Source organism: Bos javanicus, chromosome 10, assembly GCF_032452875.1.
Source record: "Bos javanicus breed banteng chromosome 10, ARS-OSU_banteng_1.0, whole genome shotgun sequence".
Taxonomy (NCBI): domain Eukaryota; kingdom Metazoa; phylum Chordata; class Mammalia; order Artiodactyla; family Bovidae; genus Bos; species Bos javanicus.
The window spans coordinates 99,751,652-99,764,868 of record NC_083877.1 but is presented as its reverse complement, the minus strand read 5'-3'; the positions used below and the strand labels follow the sequence as shown (position 1 = coordinate 99,764,868).

At 54.4% G+C, this 13,217-nt stretch overlaps 1 protein-coding gene across 2 annotated transcripts in view; it reads left to right on the top strand.

The window, feature by feature from the left end:
• The window catches only part of PTPN21 (protein tyrosine phosphatase non-receptor type 21), a 78,271-nt gene that overhangs the window by 62,509 nt on the left and 2,545 nt on the right, over positions 1-13,217 (top strand). The window contains exons 13-18 of one of the 2 annotated variants that reach the window (XM_061429637.1): positions 1,651-2,954; positions 8,222-8,359; positions 9,488-9,709; positions 11,893-12,021; positions 12,242-12,476; positions 12,867-13,027. In XM_061429637.1, the coding sequence (XP_061285621.1) occupies positions 1,651-2,954; positions 8,222-8,359; positions 9,488-9,709; positions 11,893-12,021; positions 12,242-12,476; positions 12,867-13,027 (2,189 nt within the window). The remainder of the gene's footprint in view (positions 1-1,650; positions 2,955-8,221; positions 8,360-9,487; positions 9,710-11,892; positions 12,022-12,241; positions 12,477-12,866; positions 13,028-13,217) is intronic. The other variant, XM_061429638.1, reaches the window with a different exon arrangement.

Sequence of the window (13,217 nt, the reverse complement as noted above, 5' to 3'; positions counted from 1 at the left end):
AAACTGCAACTGCCCGCTCTCCAGGTCCTGAGTGCCGTGTGTCCTGGAGGTGTCCCTGACCCCATCGCTCAGCCCCAGCCGGAAGCGCTCCTTCCCTCCCCCAGCTCCTGTGACACTGGGCTCCTTCACTCGCTACACTTCCCTCCTTCAGTTGCAACACTTCCTTGGGTTCCCGTGATTTTTGTGCTTACCTTTCCCTTTTTCTTTGGATCCTAATCATTCCCTACACCCTCCCCGCCCCGACTGCCCTGTTAGTTCTTAGCAGAGTCTTCTACACATCCGACTCATCATTGGATGGTTTGGGGGTGCGCAGAGCAGGACCAGCAGGTATCATGCTGGTCTAGACGGGCGGGGGTGAGGCTGAGTGAGCGCTGGCAGCTGTGAGGAAAGGGGGCGCCACAGACGCAGACCTCGGGGTGCTCGCAAGACGGGAGAAGCTCGGTGCGTTCGCAGGGAGAGCACGAGCTGCCTCTGAGGCCCTTGTCTCCATGGCTGTGTGTGCCGCCAGAATAGAAACCACGCCTGAGACGCTGGCCTACTGTTCCCTTGGACAAAACCATCATGAGGCTTTTGAGTCAGAAAAAGAATGTTTTTATCAGTGGCAACTGTTCTCTGGTGTTCTTTCCATTGACGTGTTAGAAGTCACCCTGGGTAGTTTTCAGGTGAACTGCAGGCTGGACTGAAGAAGCAGGCCTCCTTCCAGCCCAAGCAGGCGCACACGCAGCGTCCGTGGACATGTGAGGTGCTCACTGTGACCCGTCTTACTCGGGCAGGGGCGGCTGTCTTTGCGGGGGTCTCCTTGGCTTCCCGCCCCTGCTGAGGTGTGCAGCTACCGGTGACACTCGAGGACCTCGTGAGGCTTAGATCCTGCTGAACTCCTTGCCCTGTTATCTTCATTCTGGAGGAATCTACACAGTCCGCCTTGAGTTTCATTTCAGGAAATGTTTACAGACAGCCGGTGCTTGAACTCGCTCAGCATCAGCAGGGCCACACACCTAGGGGTATTTCTGCTCTTAGCTCCCCAGATTTCTGGAAAGCCTGCTTTGTCTCTAGTAAAACAGTTTCACCAGCAGTCGGGCCCCCTGGCTCTGACTGCTCTCGGGGTACCCTCCTCCCTGTGGAATCACAGTCAAGGGAATGTGAGCAGAGGTTACAGAGGATACAGAGTCCCCTGCCTCCTCCTCCAGCCACCCTGGCCAACCTTCCAGAGGGAAGGGGCTCTGGCCCAGAGCCCTCCTGCCAGGGCAGGGGGGCGGGTAACCCAAGGAGGAGTGTGCTTTCCCGCAGAAGCCATGGGAGTTTGAGTCTGTGCCCAAGCACAGCACAGCCCATTTTGTGGTGGTGTAGTTGTACTCTTAATGCTGAGCATTGATTTGGCTGTTCTTTACTGGGTGTGAGGTCCTGAATCCCACTCTTGGAGCAGGCAGAACCACCCCATTCTGGAGGTGAGGAGGCGAGGCGCCCAGAAACCGCGCGTCCAGGGTCCGGCGGTGTGAGTAGAGCCGCCGGGTCCCTTCAGCCTGGAGTTTCATAAACGTCATCAGCATTCGGGCCGTCTCAGTGTTTGTCTTGAGTAATTGGTTCAGTTCAGTACATTCAGAAAAAAGCCTCATTATAAAATGCACGCTGTCTTGCCCCGCCCGCCCCCAGATAACCTCTTCGTGACCAACCAGAACGGCTTCTACGGTCACTCTCAGACCAGCCTGGATCGCGCGCAGGTGGAGCTCGGCGGGCGCGTCCGCAACGGCAGCGTGTACAGCGCGCACAGCACCAGCTCCTTGAATAGCCCGCAGCCCTACCTGCAGCCCTCGCCCGGGTCCTCGAACCCCAGCATCACGGGCAGCGACGTCCTGAGGCCCGACTACGTGCCCTCGCACCGGCACAGCGCCCTGATCCCGCCGTCCTACCGCCCGACCCCGGACTACGAGACGGTCATGAAGCAGCTGCAGCGCGGCCTGGCGCCGGCCGAGCGGCAGAGCCGCTCTCTGCGGAACCTCAGCCTGGTGTACAGCCAGCCCGAGATCCGCGAGCACGCGCGCCCGGGATCTCCACCCATGGCCCCCTGCGCCTTCAGCCTTAGCCACAGCTTCCACAGCCCGGCCCCCTACCCCTATGCCTCAGCGGCGGGGCGGCGCCCGGGGTTGGGTGCCGTGAGCGTGCCCGAGCTGACCAACGCGCAGCTGCAGGCGCGCGACTGCCCGGCGCCCAGCATCCTGAGGACGCAGGTGTACCGCCCGCCGCCCCCCTACCCGCACCCGCGGCCGGCCAACAGCACCCCGGACCTGTCCCGCCAGCCACCCATCAGCAGCAGCAACCCCGACCTCATCACGCGCCGCGTGCACCACTCGGTGCAGACCTTCCAGGAGGACAGCTCGCCGGTGGCGCACTCGCTGCAGGAGGTGAGCGAGCCGCTGACGGCTGCCCGGCGCGCGCGGCTGCAGAAGCGCAACAGCGTCGAGCTGGCCGGCCTGGCGCACGGCCTCGAGGGCCTGCGGCTGCAGGAGAGGGCTGCACCGGCCCTGGCGGCGGGGGAGCGGGCGCTGCGGGCGGAGGACTGCGCCGCCGGGCTGCGGGGCAGCCTGCGAGGTGGGCATGGGAAGTCCCTGTCGGACGCCACCGTGCTGATCCACAGCAGCGATGAAGATGAGGACGAGGACCCCGAGGAAGGGCCCGCGCCGCCACTCGGCTCCCGGGGCGGCCGCCCCCCAGATGCCCCCCACGCCGCGCCCCTGGCCCCTGGGCCCCTGCACATCCTGGAGCCCCAGGCCCCAGGCGCCGCGCCTGGGGAGGGCCCGCGGCCCCGGCGGGACGGGCTCTTGTCGCCATCGGCGTCCGAGTCGGACCTTACCACGTCGGGGAGGTACCGCGCCCGGAGGGACTCCCTGCAGAAGAGGCCAGCGTCCGATCTCCTCTCCGCGAAGAAGAATGCAGTGGAAGGGCTTCCGCCTCTGGGGGTGAGCCGTGGGCCGTGCGGGGTGGGCGCGGGGGCCTCACCCCACAGCGTGGTGCCCCCTGCAAACCTGCCCTTCTCTGCACCGTCTGCCCTTTGTCCGTCTTGTCTTTGACTTCCGCGAGTTCTTAAAGCTTTTTCTTTTGAACTCCTTTCAAACAGCCCCGTAGCCCAGTAGACACACACATTTTACTCTATTTTGGCTTTATTTTGGAACACTCTTGAGTTTGGTTATCTTTGGAAATGATGGGGATTGACTAGAATCTTGGTGACATTGCTAGAGATAAGGCTTAGACCCAGGGAAAGGTGAACGTAGGGGGCTCTGTGGAGTAGGATAGGAGCAGTGGATGGGCGTCTCCAGAAGGTGGTGCCAGGGGAGAGGAGTGAGGATTTCACGACTTGGGCCAAGACTGCCTTGTGAGCCACCGGTAAAAACAGCCTGCAGCTCAGTGGGCTCCTGTGGGGTCAGCGAGGCTCCCCTGAGGTGTCCTTAGTGGGTTCTGTGTGTCCCTGTCTGTGTGGGTGCGGCTTAAACTGCTGTGCTGTGACCTCTGGGGACTGGAGGGTGATTTTGGGCTGCTTCACTGAGACCAAAAACCCGAGCACCCCAGATGTCTTTAAAAGAGAGACTGAGTCAGCTGAGAGCCCAAGGAAGGCCCCTGGTAGAAAAATGCAGCTCCTTCATACTCGGTGTGATAAAGCACGCTGGTTTAAGCAGTTTGTTATCCACTTGAGGCAAACTAGGAAACAGCATAACATCATTTCTAGCTGGTGAAGGCCATTCCCAGAGCATTCCCGGGGGCGGAGCAGGCTGCTTCACTGTGTCCAGCTTACTTACAACAGGCCTATTGTCTCTACAGATGAGAAAGTGGACTCTGCGATGCTGAGTAACTTTCCCAAGGTCACACAGCTAGTGAGGGACCGGATTTTAAACCCATGTTTGTCTCTGTAGCTGGTTCTCCTCTCTTCTACACTGTTCTGCATAGAGGTTGTATTGTGTATTTTAAAATATTGTGTACAGACCCGGGTTCGATCCCTGGGTCGGGAAGATCTGGAAAAGGACATGGCAACCCACTCCAGTATTCTAGCCTGGAGAATCCCATGGACTGAGGAGCCTTGCAGGCTACAGTCCACAGGGTCGCAGAGTTGGACACAGCTGAGCAACTAACACACACACTTTTTTATTAAGTAACAATTGCTTGTCTCAGCCTTGCTGTTCTCTGTCTTCCCACTGAAACCTTTTCACTGTGAGGCCCTCAGCGTTGCCCAGGCATTGGTGCCGTTTTCGTGTCCGCGTGTCCACTCCGGGTCATCTGGCTGCCTGGCTCAGGCTCCGCTCTGCTCAGGCCTCCGTCTCCCAGGTGCCCCTGTGTCCTGGCAGCTGGGGCCTCTGCCTCCAATTTCTGCCAGTCAGCATGCTCAGACCTGAGGGCCCATCGAACTTGTGGTCCTGGCCTAGTGTATTATTAGATCCTCTGAGATGTCACAAACATCTTCACGGGCAGGAGGACAATTAGCACAGTACTGCAGTGGTTATGAAGTGCACGAGTGTACACAGACTCGAATGACTAACAGTTAGTACTGTGGATTTAAATATATTTTCTCTGAATGGTTTTGAACTGTAAGTTTGTCTTGAAAAATCAGTTACTTCACTTTTGGCTGTGCGGGATCTCTGTTACTGCGCATGGACTTTCTCCAGGGGCGGCTGGCAGGAGCCGCTCTGTAGTGGCGGGCAGGCTGCTCACCGCAGGGGCTCCTCGGGGCTCTGGGTGTGTGGGCTTCAGTGGCTGTGGCCCAGGCTCAGACACTGCAGCTTAGTTGTTTCGAGGCACGTGGGATCTTCCTGGACCAGGGGCTGAACCCCCCATGTTTCCTGCCTTGGCAGGTGGATTCTCCTCTAAATTGATTTTTAATTTTTCCTGGGAGTACATCCTTACTCAACTGCCTAACAGTAAAGGCCATTGTCTCAGGTTGCCTGAAGTGGAGGGGATGGCCCAGCGTTGGTGATTCGGGGCGGGACAGGGTGTGGATGTGTCTGCGGGGTGAAATAACCGAGTCCTCGCCAGCTGGTCCGGCCCTCTCGTAGTTGACACTCTTCGCTGATTACATCAAGAACTGTGCCTAGTCTTAACGCAGGGCCTGAGTCTGGCCCCAGATGAGTAGAGCCCAGTATTCAAGCCTGTTGTCCCGGTGGTTTTTGAACAGGCCCAGGGAGTTCTGCTGAACCTGAGGACCTTGATTTGGGTTCTCCAAAGGTACGAACGCCCCCTCCTTGGCTGGGAGGCCCCCGGTGTCGACCGTGTGACTGCGTCCTGCGTTTGCTCCCCTCGCTTGCGGCCCATGCACTTAAGTGCCCTGCGGCAGGTGGAATCCTCCCAGACCAGGGATCGAACCTGCGTCCCCTGCATCGGCCGACAGACTCCCGACCACTGAACCACCAGGGAAGCCTCCCCCCACCCCCTGCCCCGGTCTTTTCAAAAAAGGACGTTCTTACTTGAAGAACGGGAATGGCAGCCGTGGCCTGGGAATAGGTACAGGACCTAAGAGTGGAAGACTCGGCTGTGAGTCCGGACCTTGCCGTTCGCTGGTTCTCTCCCAGGGGGCCAGGCCCTTCACACCCAGCCCCTCGGCTCCTCCATCCGAGACCCAGGACGGGCACCCCTCCTCTGTCTTCTGTGGTATGGCGTCAGGTCCCACTGAAGCTTCGGCTCCGAAAGTGTTTTCTGAATTCTGTCATGCAGCCCGACTGACTTGAATGCAGGGTTTCTATTGTTTTGACCCTGTTTACCGTATACGAGGAGCCAGCTAGCTGGTGAGACCTTGGGCCAAGAACTTAATCTCTCTGACTCTTGTTTTTCATTTGTAACTGAGACAACCCCAGAGAGTTGTTGGAGGAAAAAAAGTGAGGTCCTGGTTCATAGAAAGTGCTTGGTCAAGTTTAACGTATTACTGTGAGGTTGCGTCATACGTTTAACTGACTGACTTCCCAAGAACTGGAGTCCAGCCCCCTGCTACCCCTCTGACCCCCCGTAGTAACTCCTGACGCCTTGGTGGTTTTAATGGTGACCACAGGCGAATGAACGTACAATGTGAATTATGGTTCTGGGGGTTTAGTACTAAAAACAGTGGAATGAATGGCAGATAAGCAGGAACATTCCGGAGTTCTCCCCCGTCTCCACCTGCAGGGACTTGATTGCTATCCGGCAGACGTGGACGGGTGTGTTTACAGGAAGAGTTTCTGTCTCACCCTCAGTCTCGCGTGGTGGTTCTCACACGAGAAGCCACCATTCGGCCGGTACATTTAAAAGCACGTCCTCTGAGGGCTAAGTGAAGGGTGTTTGGGGTGAGCTTTGACTGTGAGCCCCTTTCTTCAAATACTGGCTTTAGAGCTGGCCTTACCAATCACCCAGCGCATGGTGCTGGGGCCACTTCTCCTGGCTGTCAGGAGCTGAGTTTTCCATTTTCAGGCTCTTGTGAGGCAGATTGACGTTAGCCGAGGTGGGAGAATTGGCCCCTGGAACCTGGCAGACGCCACCTGTCAGAACGGCCCCCACGCCCCTGACAGCTTACTGTCAGCCGCTCACCCGTCTCCTGCACAGCCGAGAATCCTGACGTTGTCACCCAGGCAGGAACCTTGTGGTCTGTGTGCCTCCCTCTCGGTCTCCCTCCAAGGCTGACAGAGCTGGGGCAAAGGCGATCTCATTATGAGACAGAACTGAGGAAACCGCTGCTGTCGGAGTAGGGCTGCTGTCATTATGATTATACCCCCTGGCTTCCCAGGAGGTACTGAAAGGTTGTTGAATCACGCAGATACACCGGGATTCTTGGCCCCCGGAGGAGAAGAATTCAATCCGGGGCCAGAGACGAGGCGTGATCGCTCAGAGCTTTTGTGTAATAAAGTTTTATTAAAGTATAAAGGAGATAGAGAAAGCTTCTGACATAGGCATCAGAAGGGGGCAGAAAGAGTACCCCCCTGCTAGTCTTCAGCTGGATGTTATATAGTCACTAGCAGTCTGTTAATGAAAGAAAGGAATGTCTTAAAATTCAGAATGGCACCAGGCCCCTCACCCATAAGATGCATTTTGGGATAATCTTGGCGCCAAATGGTTTATCCTGGGCCATAAAATGATTAACATGAATCTTGAAGAAGGGCAGACCACCATACAAATAGTTTCATTTACATAGATTAGGGGAACAATATCTGAGTATAACATACTGGTTTGTCAAGTAGGTTCTGGGCCAAGAGGCGGAACCGACTTGGAGACAGAGTTTGGGGTAAAGGCATAGCACATTAGCATAGCTTAAGACAAACATTTCCATAAGAAAAAGGCATTGGTTATCTCTAGGCTGGAGAATAGCTAACTTCAGGCGAAACCAGGTGTCATTATGGCAACACAGTATTTTAAGAGGAACCTCCCTTTAAATTTGTATAGAGAAGGAAAAAATATTGCTAGTTTGTTTCCTCCTGCAGCTTAAGAGAGAGAAAAATGTCTGACATTTGCAGGCTATTTCCTCCATTTGGAGACCCCTGGCCTTCCTGCCTGTTACCCTCTCAGTATAGGCTATTAAAGAGGATTTGGCATTCTTGGGCTTGTTTGCCTTCGAGAGCAAAATTGCTGGCTTGAAGAAACACCAGTTTTCAGCAGACAGAATTCCACGGTTGCCCTCTCTCATACCCTCTCCTGGTGTAATGATGGAGATTTCAGCCCTGCTGTTCTCTTCACTTGAAAATGCGGCGTTTACCAGAAGTGTGGTAGTCTCATCCCTGTCACACAAGTCTGCCGCAGAATGTAGAAGACAGTAGAGCCACCACAGAAAACACTAAAAACGAAACCAGTTTTGTTTGTTAGTTTGTTCAATGTATGAAAGCTCACTGCAGTCAGGCCACTACATTTAAACCCTTATCGTGGACTACAGCTGATTTTCATGCGTGTCACAGTTTGACATTCAGGAGTCCAGTGAGTCCTGTGAAGGAATGCTGTCTGCTCGGAACCTCACCTTCCATTTACAACAGAGCCCTGAAACCAGCTGCATTTCAAAACCTTCTATCTGGAAGACTTATCAGGGCTTTGGCCTTGAATGGAATGTCTTCCTCCTCATATTTGTGAAACGAGTGTGTGTGTGTGTGTAGGAGCGTCATCTCTCCTGCGGTTGTTGATTTAGGAGAACCTCCCTCCCTCTGTTTGTTTCGTCTTCAGTCCACTGAAGTCTCCTCTCAAAGGGATTGTATGTGTGTATGTTTGATATATACGCCTATAACTATTTTTGTAGGGAATGAAAAAGAGCCGAGGAGATGCAAAAAAAATCGGTCCTCTCAAATTGGCTGCTCTAAATGGACTCTCCCTGTCTCGACTGCCGCTGCCCGATGAGGAGAAGGACGTGCCGGCCAGAGCCACTAACGATGAGCGGGTACGTACGGGACCCGGCTGCCCGCCTTCTCGGGGACGGCCGAGGCTGCAGAGCTGCCTTCCTGAGGATCTGCTGGATTTTCTAAGCCATTTGATAATCATAAAGCAGTGTTAACAACTTTGTAATCTGGACTGCAAAACTGGTGCAAGCTTATAGCTAATGCCTCAATAGATAATTTCGGGCTAAACGTTGATTTTTGTCTGTTGGCTTTTGGCTGTCGTTCTTTACCTTCTTGTGGCTGTAAAGGGAGAGGAAACCAGCAATTGCGTGTGAGTACTCACAGGAAAGAAAGACAAGGACCGCTGTCCTGACATCGAAGGCTTTTAACAGTGAACAGCTACTGAGTTCCTCAGAACTTTCTTTGTGACTGAGACGTATTTGCTGTGAGGTTCTATTCTGTCAAAATTAGGCAGGCATGAATTATGCTAAGCAAAAATTACTTTGCTTACACCTGGATCCTGGAGATAATTTCCAACATGGACTATTGTTAGTGTTTTATGTGTCATATTACCAAGTGGGAGCCCTTGTTCATAGAAGTTGGAATTAATTATCCTATTCTAGGATTTACTGTTCTCCAGGAGAACGTTCTGTTCTTAGGGGGTCAGGTAATTAAAAAAAATTTTTTTATATTAAAGTATAGCCAGTTAACAATGTTGTGGTCTTTTCAGGTGGACAGCAAAGGGACTCAGCCATGCACGTACATGTATCCCTTCTTCCCCAAACCCCTGTCCCATCCAGGCTGCCACCTGACATTGAGCAGAGCTCCCCGTGCTATGCAGCAGGTCCTTGTCGATTATCCATTTTAATTATAGCAGTGTATACAAGGCAGTCCCAAACTCTCTAAGGGGGTCAAGTAATTGACTATAGATTTAGAGAAAACGACTTCAGTGAATTATTCTAGAACAAGTTTAAACAGAACTTTGCATTCTGTTTCTCACCAAGAAGATTATTTCATTTGTCCTTTCTGTGTAATGACTTGTTAAATTTAACTTTGGTTTCATCTAGAATTTTCAGTATTGGGTAACACTAGACTTGAGGCAGAAGGCGAGTTTTCAAACGTGCAGTCAAGGTGCAGCTGTGTGTGGCGTGGGACTGCAGTCGTGTGATTTCTCGCTCTGTGTTTTCCAGTGTAAAATTCTGGAACAGCGGTTAGAACAGGGAATGGTATTCACAGAATATGAAAGAATTCTTAAAAAACGGCTAGTTGATGGCGAGTGCTCAACAGCACGCCTCCCTGAAAACGCAGAAAGAAATCGGTTCCAGGACGTGCTTCCCTACGACGACGCCAGGGTGGAGCTGGTCCCGACCAAGGAGAACAACACCGGCTATATCAACGCCTCCCACATCAAGGTGAGGGGAGTGTTAGGATGGTGGGGCAGAGTCCTCAGTTAAATCATTAACACAAGAGTGGCGAGACTTGTTTTCAAAAAACACCCTTGTTTTGAACCATTTTGACACTGTTTAGCAGGCTGGGAAATCCGTACCCCTGGGGGGACGGTGTTTGGTCCCTCTGCCCCCAGCATCGTCCCTAGGACTTCAGGGCCGCTCATGTGTCTGCCTGGAGCCCTTGGTGCTTCTGAATCTGAAGCCCTCTCTCTAGCTCACAGGTTCTCTCAGGAGCAGCTGAATGGCTCCTTTTTCCTTGTCGTGCACCTCCGTGCATTTTGATGTGACACACGTGTGTGTCGGATGGTGTCACCAATGCCGTGCCTCACACTGGAGCTGTCTGCGCTCCTTGCCCACTCTTTGCTTTTCAAACACCGTTTTGTTCTGTGGGCGAGTGGTGCTGCTCCCCACACCGCCCCCGGCCCCGAAGCAGGGTGATGCCGTTTACCTGAGGTAGCGTTACGCCCGATAAAGTGAAAAAAGGGATGGTCCATACGAGGATGGTGAGAACAGCCAGAGGCTCTGTCTTCTCCGTCCCCGCAGCCTCTGTTCACACTGGCTGCACAGTCAGTTCCTTACTCTGGACAGAAGATGTTTCCTTCTAGTGAGTGAATGAGAAGGTGTCCACGATCGGGTGTTATCTCTCTTCTTTCCCACATTTTATTCAGCTTGCAGGTGACATTGGATGAGAGCCATTTCGCAGTGAGACTTCCCGGAGACCCAGCAGTCTGCCCTTGACAGGCTTTGGGAATCTGTGCATAAGCTTTTTATTTCTAAAAAGCTTTTTATTTTGTATTGAGGTGTGGCCGATTAGCCACGCTGGGATAGTTTCAGGGGCTCAGTGAGGCGACTCAGCCAGACATACACAGGCAACCATTCTCCCCCAAACCCCTTCCCTGCAGGCGGCCACATAGCTCTGAGCAGAGTTCCACGGGCAAGCTTTGTTCTGTAGGCGGCGCTAGTGGTAAAGAACCCACGCGCCAGTGCAGGGGCCATAAGAGGCCTGGGTTCCACCCCTGGGTTGAAAAGATCCCCTGGAGGTGGGCACGGCCCCCCACTCCAGTATCCTTGCCTGGGGAATCCCATGGACGAGGAGCCTGGAGGGCTGCAGTCCATGGGGTTGTGCGGAGTCGGACGTGACTGGGGTGACATATTTAAAAACGGAGCATTTCTTTGGAATAGCGTATCCTGTCTCCTGTGACTGGATGGGTGAGAGTTGAATGCTGAGGCTCTGTGGTGGTATTTCGAGATCTTCAGCAACAGCAGGAGGAATTCTTAGATCACCCCGTAGCGCGCCGTGTGGGCTGCTGTGCTGACCTCCGAGTCAGGAAGGGCGTCGCCCCTCCTGCCCCCAGCCCTCCCCCTGGTCCTTGTTTGCTGTGGGGCCTGGGGCCCGTGGGATGGGGCGGCGTGACTTGGGCTGCGGTCTTTGTCCCAGGGTTACCCAGGGCACTCAGGAAGCCGTTAGGGCCATCACTCAGTAGTGGGGGAGCCGAGATCTAACCCCATGTCCTGACTACAGCTCTCATAATTATTAGAATGTTTTCAAGGAGGTTTTCAATCTTAAGTGGAAATTTAGTATCATTATATGGGGTGATCCTGACTCAGAAGTTCAGAGGTGAACTCCTTAGGTAGTAAGAGATTCCCTGCCCCCGCCCCCAGAAGTTTGACACTTGACTTAGGTTTTTGACTTAACTGCTTGTACTTGATCCTAGTATGTATGGTGCTTCACGAGGGAAGGTTTGAACTTTGGGGTGTGCTGATGCTGGTGTTATTTTTATAAGAACCAGCACTAACGGCAGGAGTAACAGCCACTTACCGAGACCCTGTCATGTGCAGGGCATTGAGTATACTGACTTGAGTAATCCCAGCAACATGAGGGCAGGGAGTATTTTTATTGTGCAGATGAGAACTGAGATTTGGAGAGATTAAGGACATTGTCCCAGGTCACATATAGATGATATATAAACTCATAATGCTTGTGCTTATAGGAGTGTCAGTGATGGAAATTACACTAATAAGGAAAAAGAATAAGATGAAAGTCTTTATCTAAATAGTTCAGTTCGCTTTTTAAGTATTACCATGAACAAATGTATATGCATGTGTTATACACACACATACTCATTTTTTTAAATCCCTAATTTCAGGTCTCTGTCAGTGGAATTGAATGGGACTATATTGCCACTCAGGGACCACTGCAAAATACCTGCCCGGACTTTTGGCAGATGGTGTGGGAACAGGGAATTGCGATTATAGCCATGGTGACGGCGGAGGAGGTGAGGACTCACTTCTCTTCCTTGACCTTCTCGCGGCCTCAGACGGACAGTGACGGTGACGCTGTGCGTCCTGACTTCAGAGAAGGGGGCGGGGGCGCAGGTCCGAGTCCCGGTGAAGGGGCGTCCTCGGCCGGCCCGGGCCGCGGTTCTGAGACGGATCCCCGGAAGGGGCGTCCTCGGCCGGCCGGGGCCGCGGTTCTGAGCGCTCTGTCTCTGACAGGAGGGCGGAAGGGAAAAGAGCTTCAGGTACTGGCCACGCCTCGGCTCGAGGCACAACACCGTCACCTACGGGCGGTTCAAGATCACCACCCGCTTCCGCACGGACTCCGGCTGCTACGCCACCACGGGCCTGAAGATGAAGCACCTGCTGAGCGGGCAGGAGCGGACCATCTGGCACCTGCAGTACACCGACTGGCCCGAGCACGGCTGTCCCGAGGACCTCAAGGGCTTTCTGTGTAAGCGTCTGCGCTCCCGGCGCCGCGAAGGCCGCCACAGAGGCAGACCTACAGAGCCTCTCCTTTCCTGCCTCTGTATTGTTGCATGCGAGGCTGGGCTTATTATAAACTGAAAATTGCAAGCGTTCAGGGGAAAGCTTAGTGCAGAGGTTTTACAGTATAACTTGGTTGGTCAGCAGCAGGCAGTTCCCGGTCCCTGAAGAGTTTTGCATTTTGCGGGTGAGAATAAACGAGAGCCCCGGTAGAGGCAGGGGCTCGCCGAGACCGCACTGTCGGCCAGTAGCTGGGCTGGTGCACCGGCTCCCGCTGCCCTGCGCGTGGGGCCGCCTTCTCAGTCGGCCTGATCGGCCTCAGTGCATTCTGTCTGTCTGTGTCATCCGTGTTTCACAGCATACCTCGAAGAGATCCAGTCTGTTCGACGCCATACGAACAGCGCGAGTGAACCCAAAAGCCCCAACCCCCCGCTGCTGGTCCACTGCAGTGCCGGCGTGGGACGGACAGGCGTCGTCATTCTGTCGGAGATCATGATCGCCTGCCTGGAGCACAACGAGGTGCTTGCTCCTCTGTGGGCGCGGGGAGAGGGGGGCCGGGCGCAGGGCGGGCAGAGAGGGACCCCGGCCCCCCGTGGCCTGCCAGGGCTTTCTGCACAAACGTCCTCGGGCTTCTCTGCGGGAGACTCCGAGTGGCCAAGAGGCTGCCTGCCTGCAGCCAGGGCCCCCAGGACCGCCCCCGCCCCGGGGT